This window comes from Cucurbita pepo, chromosome LG04 (assembly GCF_002806865.2).
Source record: "Cucurbita pepo subsp. pepo cultivar mu-cu-16 chromosome LG04, ASM280686v2, whole genome shotgun sequence".
Classification (NCBI taxonomy): Eukaryota; Viridiplantae; Streptophyta; class Magnoliopsida; order Cucurbitales; family Cucurbitaceae; genus Cucurbita; species Cucurbita pepo.
This window is the reverse complement of record NC_036641.1, coordinates 10,427,785-10,452,873: the sequence shown is the minus strand read 5'-3', so window position 1 is coordinate 10,452,873 and position 25,089 is coordinate 10,427,785. Positions and strand designations below refer to the sequence as shown.

Here is a 25,089-nt window from a genome sequence, read left to right as displayed (position 1 = left end):
AAATCCGAAACATTACAGTCTCTTCAAAATCCAAGGATTTGAGGCTGACCCTGTAAGAGATGTTAGCAAAAACGGTGCAAATCATCTCATTACCACATCAGGGAGGTGTATAACAACCAAATTTACACAACTGTTACATAAATGACTAAGAGAGAGAGGGATGAAAAAAGGAAAAACAAAAGGAAATAGCTCGAAAAATAATCAAATATTTCACATAGAGACAGCTACATGTTCATAAAGAGTCTCTCACAGTTATTCCTTGAAAGGCGTACGTTCAGCAAGGCTTGATTTCAAATCCAATGCTCAAAAGTGTTCGGGCAGATTCCATTGCTTTCTCACCTCCAAGATCCAAGGCCTCACCAGTCAACTCTCCTTCAGCATCCACAGACCATTGTGTTGAAGAAATTTGGCTCTGAACTGCGTCTGTTTTCTTTGGTTGCATATTGCCCATGGAGGCAGGAGCTGCAGCAGCTACAAGAGGCGCACTAGGTGGACCGTGTCGTTTCTTCGGTACTGGCATGTCGTGATCATGAACTCCCTTGTATGTTATAATCACTACGCTTGGATTTTCCACAGCTGATTCGATATGCTTACGGACTGGACACCCAGCAGAGGTACATCGGTAGTAGTTCCTGTAAAGTTTCAAAAAGAAACATCAACAATCAAAATCAGACAGTCCAGGAAATGATTTAGTAAAATATTTAGCAGGATATATGAATTAATTGGAGATGTTTGTTCCCTTTCTGTTCTTAACTTGAAGATATGGGTAATGTCCTGAGGAACTACAAAGCGGCGTGCATAATTATTTTGGCATCAGCAGAATAGTCCAGGACAGTCGGGAATAACCAAAGCTTATATAGTTTAAATCAAAGAACAATCTTGTTTTCCATCAAATAAAGCAGGTTATAATGGCCGTAAAGCATAAATTATGAAAAGGCATGCACCTAGGATGAGGATTTCCTTTCACCATTTTCTGACCATACTTACGCCATCTGTATCCGTCACCTGAGATTCCCACATCACCCGCTGCATGTACCACAAACTTGGGCTTCTTTCCAGGTTTTAAGGGAGTGCCTGAATATCCCCCACTGCTCTTCTTAACTCTGATTACCAGTAAGGAAACAAAAGATTAGCACTAGATCTTGCTCATACATGCTAAACATTACATACAAAAACAGAAACAAAAAAAGTTCAGCAATTCGAGATGCAGACTTACTTTTGTTTTGTTTCGTATTCGTTGTCATTCTCATTCTTGATTTTAGATTCATCATTTCCGTCAGAGTCATTCGAGAATTGTCGTTTTCTTTCAACGACTGAAGCTGTTTCCCATAACGGTTCTTTTGAAGACATAGGAGGATCTGAATCGTTAATTATTCTTACGGAATGTTCTGCCATGATTTTTTTAACCACAGGCTCAACATAAGGCACAAGCACACTTTCCTTGGGGTTGCTAATCTTCCTGGGAGGATCATGGTTATGTTGGCTCTTGTAAACAACCTCTGTTACAAGGCCCGAGTGATCACAACATTCAATCTTCTTAGCACAGCATCCAGAATATGTACACTTGTAATAGCTACGTGAACCCTTTGGAATCTTCACTTGCTTCTGACCATATTTCCTCCAATTGTAACCATCAGAAGCAGGTGTCCTAACATTGGGAACAGAGAACACAGTTTTACGGTCGGAAGAATTCTTCTGGCTTGGTTCTGGCTTACATTCTTTATGGACCTTCTTAGGTGCCAGTTTATATTCGGATAAACTTGGACTTGCAGAGGATGAGATAGACTGAGTAACTGAAGTTGGTGATTGTTCTGAATCAGGTCCTTTATATACTATTATCTGAAGTTGGCTTTGTTCTTGTACCTGATCTGTCTGGATTGCTTCAACATTGCTGGCAGGTGGAGCTTGATGCTTATGAGAGGAGGAAGAAGAAGAAGAAAAAAAAGAGACAGTGAGGGCAGCAATAGACTAAAACATCAAATCATCAATAAGGAACCTAGCTCGTAAGTTATTGTGATGCACCCGATTCTGTAACTCGTGAATATCAGAAACTAGCCATAAAGTATATATAACATGTGTCCAAACGAAGTTAAAAGGCTCAAAGAATAATACTAGAAGCCCAAGTTACTAACTCTCAAGTGGTCGTGTCACAAACTCAGAAATTCTCTCAAAACACACTTCCCGACTTAGAAGCAAAAACTAATTTATTTATTCAAGAAATGTATCTTGAAGAAATTTAAGTTACATCAGACTGTTCTTCACATTTCCAGATACCATGAATCCATCGCTCATAGAGAAAATAACGTCAATGATTAATCATCAAACTTCCATTCAAAAGAACATCTTAAACTACATCTTTATGGGAGACAAATACCAGTCAATAAGCTTAGCAACATGAACATGGTTGTATTAATAATGGGAAAATATGGACTAAAAAATCCAGAAAGTCAAAGTGCTTTAAGGACAGGATGTGAACCATAGTTAAATTAATATAGCGGGAAGACATCAAGAATATGACAAAAGATTGGTCTATGCTTCATGTTTGATCGCAAATGACCAGTATTAACATGAGTAAGCACGAAAGATCTATTTCCCTACCATTTCCTAAATTTCACAAATACAGGTTAGCCAGATCACAAAATATTATACTTATGAATATGATGCAACATAGACGGCAGGACTAACATGTAATGCATCCACGATCAATGTATTAATTTGAAAACACAACTAATTTTTTTTTTAAGGAAATTATTCTCCTCTTGATTAAATATCCTGCAGAGCACAAGCACAAAGGACACTCCAGATATTGCTACTACATCAAAGAGATTAGCCTTTAAAAGAAAAGGCCACTTTTTGAATTCTTGCAGAGACCAAACCTAGAGAGGCACTTCTTCCCTCCTTGAAGAGAATTTTAGCAATCTCGGCTTATACCTTGGATGTGTAGAACTCACAATAATTTCACCTTCAGTAATTTGGATGCCTCTGACAATGGCAATAGATTGCTCATAGACGGGATATAAGGGGAAACACGTGAAGAGTTGTGAAACTCCATCTCGATCAATTTCAATCAGAATCAGATAAATTATATACAATTCAGCAAGAGAAATATCTTCAATAAATTTTCCCTGCCATAAAAATGTTATTTTTTGTTCTGATTTTAATTTTCTTCCACCTTTTCAATGTTCAGGTTCAAGGTTCCTTTCGCATACACTTTCAGTACCCTAAATAGAAATGCATTAAAAGAAAAAAAAAAAAAAAAAAAAAAACTCTTGCATCCTTATGGAGTCCAGTGAAAATGCACATCATTTTGCATTAGATATTAACATGGAGGTAAAAAGCATTGACATGCCACGCTTATATGACATTGACTCTGAACTAGGCCGCTCATTCATCCAAGAACCACAACAATGATTCTTCTCTCAAATAATCAAAAGAAAAGGATTGAAACTATGCTAACAGATCCAATATGTTTCTGTTTATTCAAAATAACCAATAATCACATTCTGTTTTAATCCACGACATTTCATTAGCAGCATGCTCGCGCATGATTGTCATTAAGCCTAGAAATAACATCAGCAATAACTACAAAGATGTAGCTCATATTTCTGCAAAATCATGCCATTGAACCAAGAACAAACACCAACAGCATAACCGAGACTAAAACAAAGAAGAACTGAAAATACTTGAAATTTTTATTTTTCCAATAAGATTGGAAAGAAGAAGAAGTAGCTCAAGAAATGAAAAGCCGACATGATGTTTGCCCTTTCACTTGAGGTTGACTTCAACGCATGATAACACAAAAATGTGAGCACAAGAGAACAAAGATTCAATCCTGTTCAAGCACGGATAATTAAGCAGCGCACAGAAAGAAAAATTCAGCAGTACTCAAGAGTAATTTGTAGATTGCGATTAGTCTTGATGACTGGCTGGAAGCTGGAGCTTAACTTTAGAAAGATCGATTCAACTTCAACAGTGGGGTATACGAAAAGAACCCGAATGATCAGCAAAAAAAGATCTCATAATTACTTTAGAACTACTTTAATTTACTAGTTGAATTCTCACCAATGGACTTAAGCAAACAATATTAAACAAATAAAACCACTCGCCCTCAAGGATAAAAATGTCAACTAAAATCGATAAAAACAAGTGNTCAATTCAACTCCTTCGAGTGACTCGGCAGCAGAATTGTCAGGCAAGCCTGTAGGATCAACAGCAAAATATCACCCACGAAAGAAAAAAAAAAAAAAACCACAAACAGAAATTACTTAAGAACTAAATAATCCATCCACCGTGGCAGAATCAATTCCAGTAACAACAAACCTACCATCAGACCGACCGTTCTCCGAGGACTGATTCGCAGAAGGCGGCGCTAGGGTTTGAGAGCAAGACCCCTTCACTGCAGCTTCACTAACCGACGAAGCTGTCCTCAACTCACTCAGTTTATGTTCCTCCAACTCCACCTCTGATTCATTCTCTGAATCTTCCATTTCTTCTTCCTCGTCATCCTGTTGCTCTGCAGAAGCCTTCGAGGTTCCGAGTTGATTAGAATCAAACCCTTCCGGCTCCGCCATGGCCACTTCTAGCTAAAAGAGAGAGAGGGAGAGTAAAGTCACGGATTAATACAGCTTTGTTTTATAATGTCCGAAGCGAAGGCGATTCCAAACTCTTGAGTATCGGAGTCTGCGTCTGAGTGATATAGAAGAATAGATTAGGTGAGAGAAACGTCTTGAGACAGAGAGAGAGAGAGAGAGACGCTTACTTTAAAGCCCGAAATCGGCATGGGTGTCTTTGACTGTAGTTGACTCAGGTGGTTTGGGTAACGGACACCGTCACTTTGTCCGTCATTGCACAGCCGCCCGATCTCGCTCGATGGTGGGATCACCGTTGGATTCTTTCACGGCGGAGGTGGCCTCATGGGACTTCTCTTTTGACTCAATACACTGACTAATTCCACTCTCTAAATATTTAATTGTTTTTCGCAACTGATTTTTGTTATTCCCCAGATTCTGTTCTTCCTTTATTCTTCTATTTAAAAATTCGGGTAAATTAAATTGTATTGTTTACTTTATAATTGGTATTTATTATTTAATTTAGCTAGACAAAGATTTTGTGCATTAAAATCATAAAGAATATTTTTAATTATTATTGTCCCCTGTATTCCTTTTAAAACCCATAATTAATTTTAATCTTTAATTTAATAAATAAGTGGCCAATTTGGAGGGAAATTTCCCTCAAAATTCAGCAAACTTTAAAACTATTCATTTTCAATTAGAATTTTAAAATATTTATTTCAGTGAGTTAACATTTTTTTTTTTACAAACATTGAAAAGAAATCAGTAGAAAAAGCAACCTTTTTAAGCCTTTTTAACAAATGTAGATTTTGCCTCAAACCATCCAGACTTAACTTAGTCTAACTACTTTTAGACACCTAAAAACACTCTTGAATGCACTTCAACTAATTCAAACATATACCTAAAAACACGAGAGTAAAAGTTTGAACCTTTTTGAACAATAATGAGTCAAACTGACTCTCGTCATCCTAGTAGTAAATTGTCCTAATAGTACAGTTCTAGTAGTCCTGGGTTGAGAGGGAGTATCACATTGGCTAATTTAGGAAATAATCATTGATTTATAGGCAAGAAATACATCTTTATTGGTATGAGACATTTTAAGGAAACCGAAGCAAAGCTATGAGAGTTTATATGGATACTATCATACCATTGTGAAGATGAAACTTGTTTTTCTCTGTTAGATCATGGAAACAACAGCCACTCATGGCCTAAAATGCACTTAACAATAACCTTTATATGAAAGAATAAAGGGAAAAGAGACCAGATGAACAGCAAAAACGTTCGTTTATCTTCCTATTTCATTTCAGGCTGACAACCTGAACAAGCGGATTCCAAGATCTTTGGCAAACTCCAAAGAGTTCAAATGATACGTTGTCAACATGCAGTTTTATAAGTAAATATGTATCCAATCCTTTCGGCATTGTCCAAGGATCAGTAGTGTTTAAGCTTTAAGTAGTGCTGATAATATAGTTTTATTACATGTAACATACTTGATAGAACTTTGGTTTAGGGGATTTAAGCCATCAGATGTAGCCAAAGCTTTGTGTTTAGCCTTTAGGACCGATGTCCTTGAGAGCACAGATCTGCTCCTCTCCCATTGCAGACATAACCGTTAGAACAAGATCTTTTCCTTCAGCGAACCCATCTTTAAGCTATTGACATGAAAATGAATGAAACAATTTATGACATTGCAGAAAGCTCTTAGTAATGACTTAACTGTATCATCATGTGTACCTGCGTAAGCAGATTATCATCGGTGGGAAGCCTCAGGTCATCCTTAGTGTTTCCATTTTCAGTAAGCAGACTGACCTGCAAAATTATGTATCCATCGGTCAAGACTCGAGATCGTCATGCTACAAGGACTGCAAGATTCCAATTGTGAGATATCACAACGGCTGGGGAGGAAAACAAAGCATTTTTTATAAGGGTGTAGAAACCTCTCTCTAGCAGACACGTTTTAAAAACCTTGAGGGGAAGTCCGAAAGGAAAAGTCCAAAGAGGACAATAACTACTGGGGGACATCATGTAAAAGTATGATTAAAACTTACAAAACCATCCTCAGATATATCAATCAGCTGATAGTCAGTACGATTAACATGGGGAACCTGCAAAAGCACCGAAATATGAAGAATAATGAAAACAGTTCCATTGGAAGAATAGAATCAAACATGAGAAGAGAGTTGCAAAGAAATTACATCACAGTTGTGAGAAGAAGGAACAATATCTTCAAGTTTCTTCCCATTGAATATGTCAATTGCCACAAAGTGACACTTCGCATGTCCATGCTTTCCAGTTTTTGAAGTGGAAACTTCAACAACCTGAATGGAAGAGAGTCAAGAAAAAACCGATGGTATATGCCCTGGTAAGTAGCGGAAGTCATGAGCTGCCCACGAGTAAAATTTCAGCAATATTATCATCTTTGACAGAAACACAAGGAGACTAGCATAGTGTTATGGTCATGTCTGTCCAAAGCGAGTTGCCCATAGCTACATGCCCATTGCATGTCAAACCCCTTGTGTTGACCACTTTATTGTTTTCCTTTACCCCTTTCATGATGTATAGTTTCTTATTGTATTTTCTAAGCGTATGACGTTTCGGAAAAATAATGTCTATGTCTAGTAAACCTGAAATGTCTTAAAATGTACTACAAGGAGATGCAACTCGTAATCAATTCTTCCTACCCAGAGTTATATGTTATCTAAGCCGTTATGTTGCCTTCTTTACTTACTAGCTTATAACATTGCTTTCTTCGTTGGTTCTAATCTTGCTTTCAATCTCTCTTTCCAAACTCTATCTCTAAAATCTTTTTCGGCCCCCGTTTTCTATAACCTTTTTCTTAAAATGGGGCCAGAGGCTTGAGTATACATCATACGGCTGAAAGAGACACGATTTTGAGTTGGCTGACTCACTTAATGGTGAGAGTAAGTGTCGCACAATTTCTTACAAGCGCGATTGTGACATATAGCACATTTCTATCTGGGAATGAGAAGTAAAGCAAATCCCCTTCAAAAACATTTCTTTCAAAGCATCGTTAATGCACTTCAAAGAAGTTCTATTAATACTAAGAAGATAATTGCAACATGAAGATTATATCCGCTGTTAACATTTTAGCCTAACATCTACCTCATTGTTTCTTAATGTGCAACACAGCAGGGACATTGGCGATAATGGTATATATAGGATATGACAGCATGACCCAACTGAACTGTTTAACGGCATGTCCCATAGCGAAACTCAACAAGTCAATAAGCCAAGTCCATCTCAAAATACTTAATAAGGACAACACATGCACAAGCTACATTTCTGGCAGACCAAGGCTGCATATTTCATTACGCATCCTGATCCAACTGAAGTGAAAGAATCACTTGCCATTAAAGATAATGAACCCGTGACCCTGAATTTTTCAGTCTTGCACTTACACCAAACCAATTATGTCAAATCTTGCACGACCTATTCCATAGTTTATTGTGAGATCACATTTTAAAATTTGGAGGGAAGCCTGGATGGGAAAGCCCCAAAAGGACAACCAAAATCCTTTCAGGAAAACTTACTTTATAATTCATCCACAATACTTGTGTAGAACTATTCTATAAATACTTGAAGGAATCCAAAAGCAGAAGGCCCCATAGAGAGAAATTAAAGGGGAAAATAACCTAAATCAATGAGGGAGTAACAATTGCTATAATCATTAGTCACCGAGTTAAAAGTTAGGGACCATCTTCACTTAGAAATAGAAGTATCGAAACAAGCGAAGCAATCAAACGTCTACCCTTTCAGAAAACAGAGAGATAAAAAGAAAAATTATAATAAAGAATGTAGTCGAAAAGCTCAAAAAGATTATAAAAAAGCCCAAAATATAATCCATGGATGATCAACGCGAGTTTCAAAACGGTATGGAGAAAAAAGAAAAAGGAAGAAACCTTGCAGGGCCTGTTCTTGATTACGATGTAGCCATTTTTGCGAATGGTACCAGCTTGCTGAGGGAAAGTCTTGGACGCTCCGGCGTCGGCCTTGGAGTCGAAGTGGTGCTCCTCGTCCGACATCGCTGCACCGTCGTTTGTCCCTCCTCGATTTCAGGCCCTTGTTCTGTGTTGCTATCGCGAAGTCACACGCACAGTCCTCAATGTCCCCTTACTGAAGACGACGAAGCAATCCGCTCTAATATTCCAGACTTTTTCAGAGGCACAAATTCCAAATTGAGAGAGATGAAATCGTGGCCGTTGGATTTCTCTCTCCCGCATTCCAATCGCCGTTTCGTACCGCTTTTTCCATGCATGGCGTTTTTTTTTTTTAATATTCGGATTGCTTTATATTTTTGCTTTCCAAAAAGGCCAACGAGAAAAAGAATATAGTCGTATTTAATTTTATTATATATTCATCTATTTTAAATATAAAATTAAATTTATTTATAACAAAATACTAATTTTTTTCGTATTTAATCACATGATTATTCCGAAATCTTTGAATTTGGAGTAATTTTAATTAGATTTTCGTTACCTTTTATAGGTTCATGGTTCTTCTTTGCACCGTACCATGGCCTCTCGATTCTCTCATTTTGATAAATTAAAGTAGACATTCTTTTACGTAAAGATACTTTTTATGTGCCGTTTAACGAGAAAGAGGCCCCACTCACTACAAATAAATATACCACAAAATCTAATTATACATATACCTCTCTCGCATCAAATCCACCGATCCTCATTCTAACAATCATGTACGTAGGGTCCTCCATTCTTATTGGTATATCATGAAAAAAAGAAATTCATTTGCACTAGGAGTACTGTGTCACAATCGCACTCTTGTAGCAGCAAGACAACGATTATGCGACACTTGTTCTAAAATAGAGAACAAGTTAGTCGGGTGAGATTCAAACTTCGCAAACAATATTGGTGTATGCTCAAGCCTCGAGTCATGTCTGAGATAAATGTGTTTAGAAAACGTGAGAGAGGACATACGTTGAAAATAATTTTAAAGAAAGTAATGTTATAGACTAAAAGCGAATAAGCAACAATCACGACTCTAACAGTACATAACTCATATAGGAAGAATTGACAACTAGTCACATCCCTCTAGTACATTTTGAGAGCACTAGGGAGTGTAGACATGATTTTGATATCCAATCATACACCCTATTGACCCAACAAGAATAGTAAAGGTTTATATAACATAAAAGCAAGTAAAAAGGGTTTTGAATGTCTAACATGTGTTGAACAAGTATGATTGAGACATCAAACACGCAGTCACAAACAACACGTTTTGAACAACTATGACCGTGACACATTGCATTTTTCTTTTAAAATTTGGCCCAATTAAAAAGTTAATTAATTAAAAGTTTATAAACTCGTAAATTCATTTTTGATATTTATGAGAATATTTTTATTTATTTGCTTAAAGTAAGAGGCGTAGAGAATAAGAATTTTGTTGACTATTTCAAGCATGCATAGAAATATATCAAACGAATCCATGCTTTTTCTTTTTCTTTTTTATTTATTGCAAATTAATCCAAAGTCATTATTAAATATTCCACACATTTTTGCAAAAGTACCCTTTAATCTTTATCTTTATTCTTATCACACCAAGAAATAATATTGTGTAACAAAATTGGAGTGATGGGCATGGATAAATAGTTTGTGAGTGGTCACATCAGTTCTTTAGAAACGTGAATATCTTTGGTTTTTCTTGTTGTTTTACCACAACTTTTGAAGCGATTATAAGTTTATATACTCAATTTTGGGACTGGAAATGTTGTCGGCTCAGTAGAGAGGCAATGGGCATGTTACTCAGCATCACACGCCTCCATCAATCCACCAAATCCTTAGTGGGGTGATGCGTGAGATTCACATTTTCGCATTGTCCTTCAACTGTTTGAAAAAATGCCAAGCTGAGCTGGTGGGGTCAACAGGCATGAGATTTTTAAATAATGGCTGTGGCTGTTGAAAGGAGTTGGTGGCCACAAACTCCATCTAATCAAGTAAATGCTTCTTTTCCTTCCCCCTTCCCTCGTTTGATGTTGTGCTTGTTCTTTGCTGGTGGAGGGATCGTTGTTTTTAATTCTACTAGAGGGCTGTTTTGCGATCATATTTACATGAATGTTCTTCAAGTTTTAATGTTGATTGACGGAAATAAGTTCATAAAACTTACCTGAATTGGCATAATGGGCAGACGGGTGCACATGCAAAGGGATGTCTCTTATTTACAGCCAAAAGTACATGAAATAGATTTGAGCTCCAACAATGGTCCCAAGCGTGAGCGATGGTTTTATTTCCATAAAGCTCACGGCAAGTTGAAGGTCTCTTGGAGGCCCCCTCAATTGAAAAGAATGATGGAAAAGGACTAACCCATTGGATATCATCAGCAGCATCCTCAACCTACCTAGGTTTATAGATTTTCTTATCGCTTGACTTGGGAAAGGTGCATCCTTGTCTAGGTTAGAGGTTCCAAACCTTTCTTTTGTCTAGAATTTTCAATCTCTCATTTATCTTAACAAAGAAAGATTTTCAATTCTCTTAAGAATCGATCTAGACTAGCTACCATAAAGAGCTCAAGAGACTGAGATTAGTACAAACTCTCAGGATCAAGGAGCGTAGCTGCTATTTCACCGAGAATAAATGAGGCTACGGCTATTTTACACTAATAAGAATCCTCTGACCCCTATCTACTCCAGTAAGGATCGAGGATTGTTTAAATAGTAATAAGAAAGTGGTTGTGTCTCTCTCTCATATCATATAAAAGAAGAGGATGGGGAATGGAGATGAAAATTCATGACCTTGGTCATATCAGCTAGTTTACCAAGTTAGCTATGAACTTTGGTTGTTCTTTGGAGGGTGCACAAAAGATATGAAAGAAATGAATATCAACAAATTTTTGGTGGAAATTCCTCATTTTTCAGTTCCCAGGACCAAACTCTATATTTGACATAAAATTCTGATGTTGCACAATGACATGAGGAAAGAAGAAATACATAAACATTTTAAAAACGTATCTTTCCAGGATGACTAATCTGTACACTTCCCCCTTGCAGCATCAGAGAAGGGAGCCCAAGAGAACCCCAATGCTTTTCTTGTTGATTGTTCATCGTCTAAGCCATCGGTTCGATGTCCTTGAGAAGTCCAACGATCTGCTGCATGCTCGGTCGTTTAGATGGAAGGTCGGCTGTGCATAGGTATGCAATCTTAAGGGCCTCCTCCATTTGATCATCTAGTCCTGTACCTCGAATTTTCGGATCAATAGCTCTTGATCCTTGATTCTTTCTAACAAGTCCTCTAACCCAACTCACCAAATCTGTTTCTTTTCCTTCAGGATACTCATCTCCAATTGGCTTCTTACCAGTAACAAGCTCAAACAGGACAACACCAAAGCAGTATACATCACTTTTTGGTGTTACAGAGTCGTTCTCGAGCTGTAAGAACTCTGGTGGCGTGTAACCGGGTGAACCACGGGAGATCTCTTCACTTAGACCATTGCCAAAAACCTTAGCCAGTCCAAAATCTGATAATCTGGGCTCCAAGTTATAATCCAGGTAAACGCTACTGGCCTTAACATCTCTGTGAATGATTGGAGGCGAACACCCATGGTGAAGAAATGCGAGCGCTCGAGCAGTACCTAGTGCAATTTTGTGACGGAATCTCCAAGTTGTTAACGTACCTTCTGAACCAACATTTTCTATTCCATTGTTGTCAACTTCCTCCCATGTATCCGTGCTCCAGTCCTCCGTTGTTTGAACACCCAATGGCAGGTCATGGAGCAAATTCTGCAAGGTCCCGTTCTCCATATAATCATAGATGGCAATTCTTTGATCCCCAGCCAAGCAATATCCAGTTAATGGCACAAGATTGGGGTGTTTAATTCGACCAAGATACTCGAGTTCTCTTGCAGCTTCCCGTTCTGTCAATGTAGAACCATGAACCAAAACTTTCACAGCCACATGAATTCCTCCAGGTAGAAATCCCCTGTATACAGGGCCAAACTTGCCCTCTGCCAATAGAGTGCCCCGGTCGAAATTCGAAGTTGCAGATAATAAGTCAGCAAAGGTTATATTCAACAATGGCTTCTCAAAAATTACTACCGAAACAGACGTTGCCTGCTTAACATCAGCCACCCATGTGGTTGAATCAGTCTGGAAAGAAAAAGGCCCTGAAATATTAGTCTCTTCTTTGTAAGAGGCCTGCTTTACGACCCACGTCCTGCTTTTCCTTCTGCATCCGAATGCTAGAAATATCACTGCTAGAAGTAAGCAGATCATGGAGAAAGTAACAGCCAGAGCCAGCTTCAAGACCTCGTGTTTACTGGGTTTTCTAACGAAAAGACTCGGATTTGCAGCAATGGGACAGCTATTTGCTGACCCAAGGAAGGCTGCTTGGAGGGTTTTGAAGGAAATATTGGAATCACAGAAGGTTAAGTTATTGTAGGAAAAGTTGAATCTCTCCATCCATGGAAGTTTTTCTAAGAGCAATAGGGGGATCTCTCCACTCAAATTATTCTGTGAAACATCAAGAATCTGGAGGTTTTTGACGCTCAAAGACGGGATTCTCCCCGTAAGATGATTCTGGGAGATGTCAAGAGTATTCAAATGACTCAAATTTGAGATTTCAGGAGGAATGTGATTGATAAGGCCGGATCTGGATAGATTAAGGTATTCTAAACTCGAAAGCAATTGAACATGTGGAAATTCCAGGCTGCTAAATCTATTACAAGCAAGATTAAGGTACTTGAGATTTTGGGCGCGCTCCAAAACATGGAAAATGTCTCCACTGAGCTGATTCTCAGACAAGTCTAGATACACCAAATGAGACCAGTTATAACTAGAATTCAGCTGTGCCTGAGAAATGTGACCAAGAAATTGATTTCTACTGACGTCTAACACCTTCAACTGCTCCTTGAACAAGCCCATAATCGAACCCTGAAACAAGTTTCCAGACAAATTAAGAGCTGCCAAGGCTATGAGCCCAGAAAAATCTGAATCACGGCCATGAATCCCATTTCCCGCAAGGTTCAAGCTTTCAAGCTTGGGAAATGCAGCCCCAAAGCCATCAGGAAGTGACCCATTTAGCTGATTGCACGAAACGTCCATGAAAACCAGAGATCGACAGTTAAGAATTCCTGATGGGATGCTTCCACCAAACCTGTTATGGTCTAATTTCAGGACTCGGAGACTAAGTAATGAGCTTATAGATTCTGGTATTTTCCCAGAGAATTCGTTGATGGAAATGTCAACACTTTCAAGCTGTCCAAAGTTGCAAATGCTGTCTCCAAGAGGTCCAGAAATCAAGTTGGAAGAGAGATTGAGCCTCTTGAGTAGGCCTAAGCTCCAAAAATCCGTAGGAAATCCAGTGATTTTGTTGTTGCTAAGGTCCAAACTCTGAAGTCTGCTGAGTTTGCCGACAGTGTTGTCGGGAATAGCGCCGGAGAGGCCAACACCAGAAGCCACGAACTCGATAACATTTACATCTTTGTCACAGAAAACCCCTTTCCATGTACAAACAGGAGCCGAGAAATTATAGACATGAGAAGAGTTCAAACCCACCTTCTTCAAAAACTCAGAGATATAAAACCCATCTGTATTAGGTTGTTGACATGCCATAGGTTTGAAGAACAGTGCAAGAACTAAAATGGAGCCGAACAAACGAAAACCCATCAGGAAAAAACCTTGAAAATGAGAAATATCGATACACAGAGCCAACCCAGAATCTCAAATCCCACCCCCTTTTAAATTTTCCAAACCACCATGGGAATCTCTCGTGAATGGTCCCGGGTCCATCTCCGGCAACTTTCCTGGATTCTGAAACCCTCTAAAAAGCCACAGTCCATTTCCCACACCTTTACAGAGGCCAAAAAAACAAAGCGAAAGCAGCAACACCCAAAATCTCTAGGTTTCAAGGACGGTCTCTGAGCTTACCTTGTCTGGAAGCGACGAATGTTCAGCAAATTTGATTGATATTTCAGCAGAGCTTCCATGAGAAAAAGAGACTGTGATAGTGTAAATGAGGAAGGGGAAGGGGAAAAGGAAGTTTAAAAGGCAGAGTTAGAGAGGGTTGGGGTTCATAAATGAGGAGGTTGGCGAATTTATCAGAACTTCTTGGTGGGAATTCAATGATTCTTTCTCGACTGAGTGCAGATCATCATTTGTTATGCAAATAAAAATCTGGGGTTTTGGACAACGGGGAATTTCTATTCAAAACGATCCTGATAATCCCAAACTCCCCTTTGAATGAGGAGAAGAAATGGGCACTGTCATCATTTCCAAGACCCAACTGCTCCTACACCCAAAAAGACAGATCAAATATTCAAAATCATAATTTATTAGCACCAACTCATTGAAATACATACGAACTTTTGAGTATGAGAAAGAAAGATCCCTTTAGAAGATTCCCATTTGGAGTAAGGGCTTAACTTTTTTGAAGGCGAAGTTTGTGTTTAAAGCTATCTATTTATCATCATGCGCATGAAAAGGAAGGACAGGCTTCGCATTCAAGTAGTCTCAGCCATCACACCTTCTTCCCATGTTTGCCTACGCGGAGAATTCAATTTTTAACACTGTTCCTGCCCAACTTTCAATGCCCTGGTCCTATGTTTCAAGACTCCCCAAGTTCATGAGGTACCACGAGAATATAAATACTTCTTTCATTTATTGTTTGTCGTATTAATATACTTTTTTTAAAAAAATGACGTAGAGTCTAAGATCATAGCTAAAAGATATTTTAACAAAACATTCCAACGTGAACAAAGAGAAAATATTCTCTATTTCTTATGTTTGTGTTAGTGATTTCTCTTGTATGAACGGACCATTGATGCCCCTTCCATTTATTACGTATTATGTTAGCATTCTTTTTTTAAAAAAAAAATTAAGACAAAATCATAGTACGAACAAAGAGAATGTAGTATTCACGTTGTCTATGAATACCTGTTCCTTAGGTTTGTTTCAGATATCTCTTGTATAATTAATTATTTCTATGTAGTTTGACCCTACATTATTAATAAATGATGCTAACGCTACTCTCGTTCAATGATAGTAGTATTCATATTTTCCTCATTTCGAAAATCTTCCTAACAACTCCCTAAATCAACTTGTGAGCATTGGATTAAGAACACTAAGTGGAGATAAAGTCGATGGATGAAAGAATGCTCTAGTATGCAACAAGTTGTATTGCATGTGTTAAGACGAGTTGCGAACTTCACCTAAAGTTATCCTTCTAAATCTCCACATAAAAATCAAATAAAACTACTACGATAATCTCCACATAAAAATCAAATAAAACTACTACTATCGTAATCACGATTTTTCTACCTCCAGAGAGAAAAGCCCCTCTCTTATTAATTGGTTGTGGACGAGAAGAGATTCAAACCTCCAACACTGTTGTTCGTAGTCATGTGCTCTAATCCTTTAAGCTACAAGCTCGACTTTATATATATTGTATACGTTTTTACCGATAATATTATCGCTACAAAATTATCTCTACTTTTTTTATCAAATGCCTTTATGATATAATTTTAAATTCACCCTACTTTAAAATATGAATATTATAATGTGGGTGCCATAAGTACCATAAAAGAAAATACTTTATTGAAATAGAAATTAAATAATTACTTAAAGATACATGAACATTATTAATTCAACTATATGAAAATGAATTAAAAGAAAGGAAAAAAAAAGATTATGGGCCCAAATAATAATTACCAAGTATTTGTGGAGATATAAATTATTATTAAATTAAAGTTAGTTAAATGATTTTGCATTGGAGCATGCAATTTTAGAGAGAAAAATTAAAGAAAAAAAAGGATTAATGATGAATATTAATTGAGTAAAAATAACTCAACAGACATTATGACTTTTCATAATTACAAACATTCCTCAATCTCTAAGTAAATGTCGCTTTCTTATCCTAATTAATAATCACTTTTTTTTTACCATATTTTTAAAATTATAATCTTGTTCCCAAATTATATTATATTTTTTATTGCAAAGAAATTTGTACATTATCATAAAAATTAAAAATTCGAAGAATTAATGATTGAAATTTATTAGTGGTTGGACAAACACAAACATGATCCCCACAAACTTTAAATACATTTATTATTATTATTATTATTATTCATTGGAATTTTAAAGACAAAGAAATAAAAAGGAAAATGTTTAATAAATAATAATAACGAAATTATTTTTAAAAAATCAACTATAATTATTCAGACATGTTATTTAATATGTTGGGTAATGTTATTAATACATAAATTCGCTTATATATTTATTTATTTATAATGAGAAAACCTTATTAAAAAAACTAAAATTTTAATTAAAGGGACAGAGAGTATCTATTTCTTGGGCTCAGTTGGGCTTTATAAATAAGCCCAAGTATTGGTTTACTCCTGGGCTGGGCTTGCTATATGGGCCTGTGATTTCTGTTTAAAGCCCAATTATTCTGTGTGTTGGCCTTGATTTTAAGAATAAATATACTTTATATAATTGAATATAAACACAAAAAAATAAATGGTGTGACGTTTGAAGAAGCCTCTCTTAATCACTTTAAGTTCAAGAAAAATTGAGGATCCTTTGAGTATTATCATTCACCCATCTCCCATTCCAACAACCTCAATCATTTATATAATAATAATAATAATAATAATAATAATAATAATCTAATTTCCATATTTTTATTCACTCTAATCTCTAATTTATTTTGGTTTTGAATAATTGTTTAAATCCCTACAGCTATTTAAAAAAAAAAAAAAAAAACCCATAATTTTAATGATTTTTTAAACGAATATATTCAATTATTTGATGTTATTATAAAATATTTATAAAATGGTTGTAATGAAACTAATGTCCGAATGGCACAAATATTTATTAGAAAATAAAATAAAAAGAAATATAAAATTGAGAGAGTTCTGCGCCTCGATATCGATGCTTTTCTTTAACGTAACGGGATAATGTATGTTACACAAATAAATATTTAAATAAAATAATTATTAAAAAAAATAATGAAAAGGAGAGGAAGTTTCTCGCTGGAGCGTGAAGTAATGATTTGGAAGAATATATATAGAAAAACAATTAAAAATCATATAATTTATTTATTTGTAATTATAATTTCAAAACATATATAAAAATAAATATTATTCTTTTTAAACAGTATTAATTATATTCATGGTGCCTTTTTTTTTTTTTTTTTTAATTTAAAAAAGCAAATTATTAGTAGAACGTATTCAACAATGATAGGACCGTATTAATTCCCTAATGTCTTTCAAAATATTATTATCCAATTAAATAAATGAAATTGTTGGGGGATGAACTGTAATTAAACAACTTCACAGGTCTACCTTTTTAATTAATGCAAATAGAGGGGAGTGACATAAATTATGTCCACAAGACACGGTTCCTTAGGAGTGCCAGAGCTGATATTTTATTAACTGACATAAATGAATTAGTCAATTGTCATTTTTTAAGTTGTCCATAAATTTTAAAATGTTAAATTTTTACTTTTAAAATTTTAAGTTTTACTGTAAGTGTTTATAAGTTGGTGCAACTTCAAACAAAATTAACATAAATAACTAAACATGGTTGAAAATACGAAGACTTCGACTAGGAATAAACTCAACTACGACTGTGATTAGGAGTATTTATTTTTTCTAAAAATTTGAACTCATAATTTTTTTTCAAACTTTATACAACAAACACTAAATTTTGTAGAAAAGTAATAGACTTTAAAAGAAATTAAAAGTAGAGAATCAAAAATGAAATAATTGAAGATATAGAAACTAAAATATAAGGAGATACGTGGACGAAATTTCAACCTATTTCTTTTTTTCATTTATTTGTTTATTTGAAGCGAAACTCCGGACCAAAGGCAACAGGCCAGACCCCCCATGAACGTGAGAGAGAGAGAGAGAGAGAGGAGGAGAGTCAACTTTTTGAAATCCAACCTCTCCAAACTCTTTAATTCCTGTGCACCAAATCCAATAAACTTAAAAACCCTTCTCCTCTTTCCACCATTCTTCATAACCCAGATCATAGTTTTCAAAATAAGTATCGACACACCATCAATTTCCTCCATTGTTTTGCTATCCTCTGTTTTCAGCTTGGGACTTGTGTAATCTCTCTCTCTCTCTCTCTCTCTCTCTCTCTTACAAGCTTCAAGCTTCTTGATCTTGTTGATTCAGTGCTCTATTCATGTTTGATTATCTCTAGGTTGGTTTGTCTTCTAATTTTAGCCTATTTGTTTTCTCCAACTCCGCAGGAGAGATAATTCCTCTGTTTTGACTCTCCTGCAATACCTCCAGAAATTTGGTTTATCTTGAAGGGGAAGTTTAATCCGTTTGGGTTTTCCCATTTCTAGGGAACTTAATCATGGGAATTCAGAAAGATAGGGTGAGATTCAATGTTGGGGGTAGAATGTTTGAAACGACGGCTACAACTATCGCGACTGCCCGCCGGAATTCTCTATTTGGGTCACTTTTCGATGACAATTGGGATTTACAATCGCTTAATTCCGATGAATTCTTCATTGATCGGAACCCTGATTGCTTCGCCGTGCTTCTTGATCTCTTACGCACCGGAGAACTCTACGTTCCGTCGAATGTGCCGGAGAAACTCCTCTATCGAGAGGCCCTCTTCTTTGGCCTGCAGGATCATTTCCGCTCCGCCAAATGGGGCCAATTCGACGGCAATAGATTGAAGCTTTCCCGTTCTGTGACAGGCCAAGCCCCGGGAGATGGTACCGCCATCCGAGCCGGTCCCGATGGTGGTTGCTGCATTGCTCATGGCTGTATGGTTCACGTCTACGATTGGATGCTCGACGAACACCCTCCGATCAATCTCGACTATCAGCGAGTCAATGACGTAGGGTGGATCGACGCGGAGAGTATCATGATCAGTGTATGTGAGAGATTAGGCCGAGGCGACGGCGGAATGGGCCTGTTCTGCAAGTCGACCGGGCAGCTCCGGCATAAGTTTCAAGTGAGTCATGAGAATCAGGTAAAGAGCTGCACAGCCGGAGCTTTAAGTTTCAGTTCAGATTATAAAATATTCTCCAGTTGTAAAGGTAGAAGCAATGAGTATGGCATTGGCGTTTGGGATCAAATGACAGGAAAACAAACAGACTTCTTCTATGAACCTGCAGGTTGGTCACTTGGGGACGCCGACAAGCTTCAATGGTTGAATGGAACCAATTGCTTATTGGTCGCTACTCTGTTTCCTAGGAAAGACAACTGTTACATTAGCCTGTTGGATTTCAGGGAGAAGAAAATGGTCTGGTCTTGGTCGGACATTGGAGCTCCATTGACTGTAGATGAGAAGCGAGTACGAGACGCCATAGCCATGGAAGAGAACAGTTCAATCTGCGTAGTAAACGAGTACGAAGATTTGGGGTTTTTGGATTTGAGAAGCAGCAGCGGAGGAAGAAGCATAAGGTGGAGTTCAAGAAGCAGGCTGATGAAAGGGAAGATGCCAGAAGAGCCATGCTATCCCAAGTTAGCATTACATGAGGGGCAACTCTTTTCATCCATGAATGATTCCATATCAGTATTGTGTGGACCTGACTGGGTTTTAACGTCCCGTCTCCGACGAAGCTTTGGTGGTTCAATCTGTGACTTCTCCATTGGCGGCGATCGCCTTTTCGCACTTCACAGCGAGGAAAATGTTTTCGACATATGGGAGACACCACCTGCGCCCGTATTATGAACATTCACCTAATGGTTTGCTTCTTCCTGATATCAAAAGGGGTTCTCTTCATGACATTTAGATTTGTAAGATATAGGCTAGTTGAAGAAATACAAAGATGTACATAGCAGGACCTCTTGATTCGGAGAAACCAGAACGAAAAAGTGTTAGAGCGAACAGTTTGTATGGATTTTGCCATTGTTACATGAATTAATAATCTCAATATTCTTTCATCTCAACCTCTGTTCTTAAGAAAAGGATAGTTTTATTAAACGAACACTCACTGAGATATGAACCAACCAAAGATTTGGTGGTGAAAGAGATACCAATCTATGGAGAGGACAAGCAGAGAGATGCAATTGCTAATACCAAAATAATCAAAACCAAACCCCTACGGCTCTAAAGTTGTTAAAAATAACATTTCTCTGTTTCAGAAATCACATGGTCTCTCTTTTATGGATCACCAAATCATTACTTTCTGTTAACTAAGTATAAGGCAGGCCACCAAGATTCCTTCCATTCATTCCTCAAAGTTTGCGGAGAAAGAAACAAGCGAAGTGTCTGTATGTCCTAAAGGTTGAAGATAAATCAAGCAAGATCAGGCATAACTTTCCTGAGGAATGTAATGGGATAAGAATCTTCGGGTTTGAGTCGGTCAAAAGCGACGTAGTTTTCCTCTTTACTGTAGACATGGCATATCGTCATGATCGTTTTCATTAATCGCCAATTCCATGAAGCCTCATTCAGATGCTATAGAATGCGTTGTGGGGAATGGAACAAAGAACTAGGATTGTTAGAATCAATAGGGGAAAATAGATGCAATATGCAAGGCAGAGAATGCAGACATGGATTCAGTTAATGCCATTACCTTTCCCCAGTTTTCTTGAAGAGACTTGTGGGCTGCTCGTAAGTTATAACTCGGTATTCTTGGAGAAATATGGTGGGGAACGTGCACGTTAATGTCGTGGCAGAGAATCTCGATCCTGTCGAAGGGAGCAAATAAACATCCCTTATTAGCTTAGAACTAGCCCAAACAATGAAAAAACTAATAGTTTACCACTGGGGATAAGCACAATGAACTGTTCCATTGAGCTGTGCTTGAGCTGCGTTCCACTCTTCTGAAGCTTTAAACGGTATATGGGGAGCAGTGTGATGGACCATGGTGAAAGTGCTCATCTAAGCAAGAAATAGAAAGTAATTTTTATCGACACAACTGTAAGTCGGTAAACAACAGTGACTAAAAGAACAATTAAATTCTTGAACCAAAAAAATGATGTTACCCAAAAGTGGTAGCCTAGCCACGGCATTAACCAGAACTTGACCCATCCAATAATTCCGGTCTTGTAGATGATCAATGGCCATCCAATAAACATGAATGCAAAAACGCAAGCTAGGCTTATCTTCACTCTTTTCACTTCATTTGGTCTGAACTTTTTCAAATCGAAGTGCCACAACAACCTATTATGCATAAGAACAGATTGTTGCATATTAATGCAAGAAAGAGCAAGAAATTGGTTAAATCACATGCAAGAGATCTCGATATTAAAGTCGAGTTATTCTTGCAAAGGAACCATCCGACTTACCAATGAGCTATAGACATCCACGGACGAAACGGACCATATCCATATACGATTGCTTTACGCAGAAGAGGTGCTGAATCAAATTCCTCTTTCCACACAGGATGCCAAGCTGTATCTTCTTTCAGCCTATATGCGTGGATAAGAATAAAAATGGAACTTCAGCTAAAGTAAAAGATGAAAGGGAGAAAGCTAAGTCATCCTGATAATGATTCCTAATTATCATAGTCATGCATTTAGTTTTTCAAGCTTAATTGATCCAAAGATACAAGGAAGAACGATTGCATGCTCGACAGTGTCGAGAAAATAAGATATGTGTACAAACCACCGCACTATCAAGCTATGGATAATGGCACATTAAGCCCCATTCATTTTGTTCTCTCAATACTAATGATCAGAGCTTTCGCATTGCTTAACTAGATGTCTTCGTAATATATCATGGAACGATATCAAACTATGCGTATGCAAGAAGATACGGATAAAATAAGTGTTTTTGATAGAGATAGAGAGGGGGGAGAGATTAGTCCTACATGTTTGTCTTTGCATGATGTTGATCATGCTTAAACCGCCAAGGCTCATATGGGTATATTAAAGGCATGAAAGCCAAAGTACCCACAATATCTTCCACTAACTTGTTCCTTGAAAATGATTTGTGAGCACAATCATGACCTATAACAAAGAACTTGAGGAGGAAAAAGGAACAGTAACTTCAGTATTCCGAGTTGCAAGTCCAACAAGTATGAGAGAATAGACAGGAAAGCAATAAGACTAACCCCTGTTATTGCAGTTCCGGTCCATGCCCAAGCCAAAGGTAGTAGATACCACGGAGCTTTCGCGATCATGACGAGGCCTAATGTGTAGGAAGCTACAGATACTAGAACAGATTTCCATGCTTTCACATCATTGATCTCAAACACCTTTAAAAATTGAAAAGAAACATGAACATGAACTAATAAGGCTATGTAAGTAACTATAAACATAAACTGAAGATCATCAGAATTTTATTTGACAACAAAAAGTTGCAAATGCCTCGGGAGTTGGGACCGATGTTGAACACTATAATGTTGCAGCAAATAAACTACCTCTTTTGGAAGGGACTCAATGATATCTTTTAGCCTAACGTTTTCAGGAAGTGGCTCTCCGATTTGCTCGAATCCATAGCTTTCTGATAATTGTTTTCGATATTCAGCACCGTCTGCTGAAGAAGATGGTGGTGCAACTGGAACGGCAACAGCCCGTAAAATTGCAGCCCTCTTCACAGGAAGTAGATAGTTTTGTCGCTTTATTTTCTTCTGGAATACTATTTTCCCCTTCACATCCAATATACCTGTCTATCGGAATAAGCATGTTTGAACCATCAAAATTGACAATGGAAATCTAAGCTATTTATGTTCAAAGGGACAGCAGAAAGAAAAACTTTAAACAACCCAAAATAAGAATAAAGAAAANCTAGATTTGAATAAGTTTATAAAATAAAAATGCTTTGCGGTGGGAAAAGGAAATTTGTTAATACGACGGTGAAAAATGAAAATAAAAGGAAATAACAGGAATTACACATGGCGGTGAAACGTGGCGTCCACGTNAACAATGCAAATGGAATTCAATCTTCAAAGCATGTACCCTTCTACTGTATCATACAACTGCTAAGCAATTCAGTATATCAAGTGAATGCCGATAATTCAGCTAATTGAATAGCTCAAAACTCAAAAGGAAGATACCAATACATACCCGGAGCGTTATGGGATGCAATTTTCTGGGTTCGAGCATAATTCTGATGGGGGCCCTGATAATCAAACCAAAACAATAAGAAACGAAGAACACAAAAACCATAAATGAGACATGGCGGGAAACATACAGTGAAAAGAAACAAGGAATCCGCAAGTCTGCAAGCCATTATACGCAGAATTGAAGAAATCCCAGCTAAGAAGGCCCCCTTCGCTTGCTTGGGCTCTTTGAATGAGAGGCAATGGCGGTGGAAATGGGGGAATTTCTTAGTGGGTGTTCCTCAAGTATGCGAGGCCTCGGTTTGAAATGGGAAATTGGGTATAAATCCGTGGCTTATCCTTCTCTAAGACGCGGATAGAATTGTTAAAGGGGTGGCCCTTTTCGAGCCTTCACCACTAGTGTGCAAAGCTGCGTTGTTATCACTCATTTTCCGCGCCCCACGAGAAACTCACGAGGAGAAACAAAAGTCCGCCGCTCCCTTCCGGTCACCGTCCAAACATCCTCGAAGAAATGTCAATTTTTTTTTTTTTTTTTTTTTTTTTTTTTTTTTTTTTTTTTTTTTTNTCTTTAATTACCCATCATTTAAATTTTAAAAGTGACTTAATTCACTTCCCCAAAAGCCCCATCTTATTCCTCACTTATAAATCCATGAACATTCCCTAAATTAGTCGACGTGGAACTTTCATCATCCAACTCCTCCCCTCAAACAAATTGCGCTTCTCCTTAATCGAGGCTCTACTTCTTTGGAGTCTCAGTTATTTTTTACTTGAGGAGGCTTGACTCCTTTTCTTTTGGAGTCCTTCGTTCCATAGTTGAGAATTTACCAATCTATTGGCACTACTAAGTTTAGGGCATGACACTCATCTCATGTTAGATGAACACGACTTTCCATAATGGTATGATATTGTCTACTTTAAGTGGCTTTCCCCAAAAAGCCTCGTACCAATGAAGTTAGTATTCCTCACTTATAAACCCATGATCATTCCCTAAATGACCGGAGGTGGGACTTTCATCGTCCAACAAAATTTAATATTTAATTTCTACCTTTAAGTTTGAATTTGGTTTACAATAAATCTATCAATATAGAAAAAATTCATTGAGAAAAATATTAAATTTTGGAATTAATATTAAATTTTCTATTGAGATATATGGGCTCATTTTTAGCATGGGCCGGCAATGGGGCATTGCATGTCAACCGTGGGCCCACTTGCGCTACCGACTTTATATTAAATGAGTTCGGAATTTATTATTTTTATGTATATAAATTTTTTTTTTATAGATATAGACAATTTCAAGAGTTATCCTTTATTATTATTTTTTAATAAATATGATAAAACTTTATCTTAACACAAAAAATAAAAATATGAAAATTTAAATATTTAATTTTAAATAGTTAGCAAAAGTATTGAATTTTGTTGGGATTGAATTTTTCATTTAAAATTTGATAATTCTTTATCCTATTAAATATATTTTAAAGTCTTAAGAAACCCAAGTTTCAAAGTTGAATAAATAATTAGAAATAATTATTTGAATCATTAAATCAACGATTTAACTTCAAATTAAATATTAA

At 37.0% G+C, this 25,089-nt stretch overlaps 5 protein-coding genes across 6 annotated transcripts; 1 reads left to right on the top strand and 4 right to left on the bottom strand.

Annotated features, from left to right (window-relative positions):
* Window positions 1–60: 60 nt before the first annotated feature.
* Window positions 61–4,751, bottom strand: LOC111793142 (probable WRKY transcription factor 32). The gene is made up of 5 exons (XM_023674888.1): window positions 4,325–4,751; window positions 4,152–4,198; window positions 1,217–1,914; window positions 945–1,103; window positions 61–632 (listed from the first exon to the last, which is right to left on the bottom strand). The coding sequence occupies exons 1-5, from the start codon at window positions 4,569–4,571 to the stop codon at window positions 275–277; spliced, it is 1,509 nt and encodes a 502-aa protein (XP_023530656.1). The 5' UTR covers window positions 4,572–4,751; the 3' UTR covers window positions 61–274.
* Window positions 4,752–5,836: 1,085 nt separating this feature from the next.
* On the bottom strand, window positions 5,837–8,827 carry LOC111792189 (eukaryotic translation initiation factor 5A-2-like). The gene is made up of 5 exons (XM_023673530.1): window positions 8,492–8,827; window positions 6,767–6,889; window positions 6,620–6,676; window positions 6,306–6,380; window positions 5,837–6,223 (listed from the first exon to the last, which is right to left on the bottom strand). Exons 1-5 carry the CDS (start codon window positions 8,612–8,614, stop codon window positions 6,119–6,121), a joined length of 483 nt encoding a protein of 160 aa, XP_023529298.1. The 5' UTR covers window positions 8,615–8,827; the 3' UTR covers window positions 5,837–6,118.
* A 2,595-nt stretch (window positions 8,828–11,422) lies between these two features.
* LOC111793895 (probable LRR receptor-like serine/threonine-protein kinase At2g24230) lies at window positions 11,423–15,156 on the bottom strand. The gene has a single exon (XM_023675965.1). It carries the CDS (start codon window positions 14,203–14,205, stop codon window positions 11,650–11,652), a length of 2,556 nt encoding a protein of 851 aa, XP_023531733.1. The 5' UTR covers window positions 14,206–15,156; the 3' UTR covers window positions 11,423–11,649.
* A 3,245-nt stretch (window positions 15,157–18,401) lies between these two features.
* On the top strand, window positions 18,402–20,450 carry LOC111792328 (BTB/POZ domain-containing protein At2g24240-like). Of its 2 annotated transcripts, none has more exons than XM_023673715.1 (2): window positions 18,402–18,649; window positions 18,797–20,450. In XM_023673715.1, exon 2 carries the CDS (start codon window positions 18,907–18,909, stop codon window positions 20,236–20,238), a length of 1,332 nt encoding a protein of 443 aa, XP_023529483.1. In that variant the 5' UTR covers window positions 18,402–18,649; window positions 18,797–18,906; the 3' UTR covers window positions 20,239–20,450. The 2 variants fall into 2 exon arrangements, with proteins under 2 accessions (XP_023529483.1, XP_023529484.1); XM_023673716.1 differs by having other exon boundaries at window positions 18,402–18,747; window positions 18,896–20,450.
* A 101-nt stretch (window positions 20,451–20,551) lies between these two features.
* Window positions 20,552–23,943, bottom strand: LOC111792327 (omega-6 fatty acid desaturase, chloroplastic-like). Its single transcript, XM_023673714.1, has 10 exons — window positions 23,650–23,943; window positions 23,523–23,577; window positions 22,877–23,121; window positions 22,568–22,711; window positions 22,325–22,476; window positions 21,801–21,923; window positions 21,498–21,675; window positions 21,275–21,393; window positions 21,086–21,200; window positions 20,552–20,967 (listed from the first exon to the last, which is right to left on the bottom strand). Exons 1-10 carry the CDS (start codon window positions 23,686–23,688, stop codon window positions 20,806–20,808), a joined length of 1,332 nt encoding a protein of 443 aa, XP_023529482.1. The 5' UTR covers window positions 23,689–23,943; the 3' UTR covers window positions 20,552–20,805.
* Window positions 23,944–25,089: the final 1,146 nt, after the last annotated feature.

Bases quoted from the DNA above. Each gene is read 5' to 3' on its own strand.
- LOC111793142 (XM_023674888.1), bottom strand. From the start codon at position 4,571: ATGGCGGAGCCGGAAGGGTTTGATTCTAATCAACTCGGAACCTCGAAG. The intron at 4,199-4,324 runs GTAGGTTTGTTG...TTGATCCTACAG, and splicing joins GGAGAACGGTCGGTCTGATG to GCTTGCCTGACAATTCTGCT. The intron at 633-944 runs GTGCATGCCTTT...GAAACTTTACAG, and splicing joins AAAGGAAATCCTCATCCTAG to GAACTACTACCGATGTACCT.
- LOC111792189 (XM_023673530.1), bottom strand. From the start codon at position 8,614: ATGTCGGACGAGGAGCACCACTTCGACTCCAAGGCCGACGCCGGAGCG. The intron at 6,890-8,491 runs GTTTCTTCCTTT...TCTTCCATTCAG, and splicing joins TCAAGAACAGGCCCTGCAAG to GTTGTTGAAGTTTCCACTTC. The intron at 6,381-6,619 runs GTAAGTTTTAAT...ATAATTTTGCAG, and splicing joins ATATATCTGAGGATGGTTTT to GTCAGTCTGCTTACTGAAAA.
- LOC111793895 (XM_023675965.1), bottom strand. From the start codon at position 14,205: ATGGGTTTTCGTTTGTTCGGCTCCATTTTAGTTCTTGCACTGTTCTTC.
- LOC111792328 (XM_023673715.1), top strand. From the start codon at position 18,907: ATGGGAATTCAGAAAGATAGGGTGAGATTCAATGTTGGGGGTAGAATG.
- LOC111792327 (XM_023673714.1), bottom strand. From the start codon at position 23,688: ATGGCTTGCAGACTTGCGGATTCCTTGTTTCTTTTCACT. The intron at 23,122-23,522 runs GTATGTATTGGT...TCCGATAGACAG, and splicing joins TGCATCCCATAACGCTCCGG to GTATATTGGATGTGAAGGGG. The intron at 22,477-22,567 runs GTTAGTCTTATT...TTCCTCCTCAAG, and splicing joins CCGGAACTGCAATAACAGGG to TTCTTTGTTATAGGTCATGA.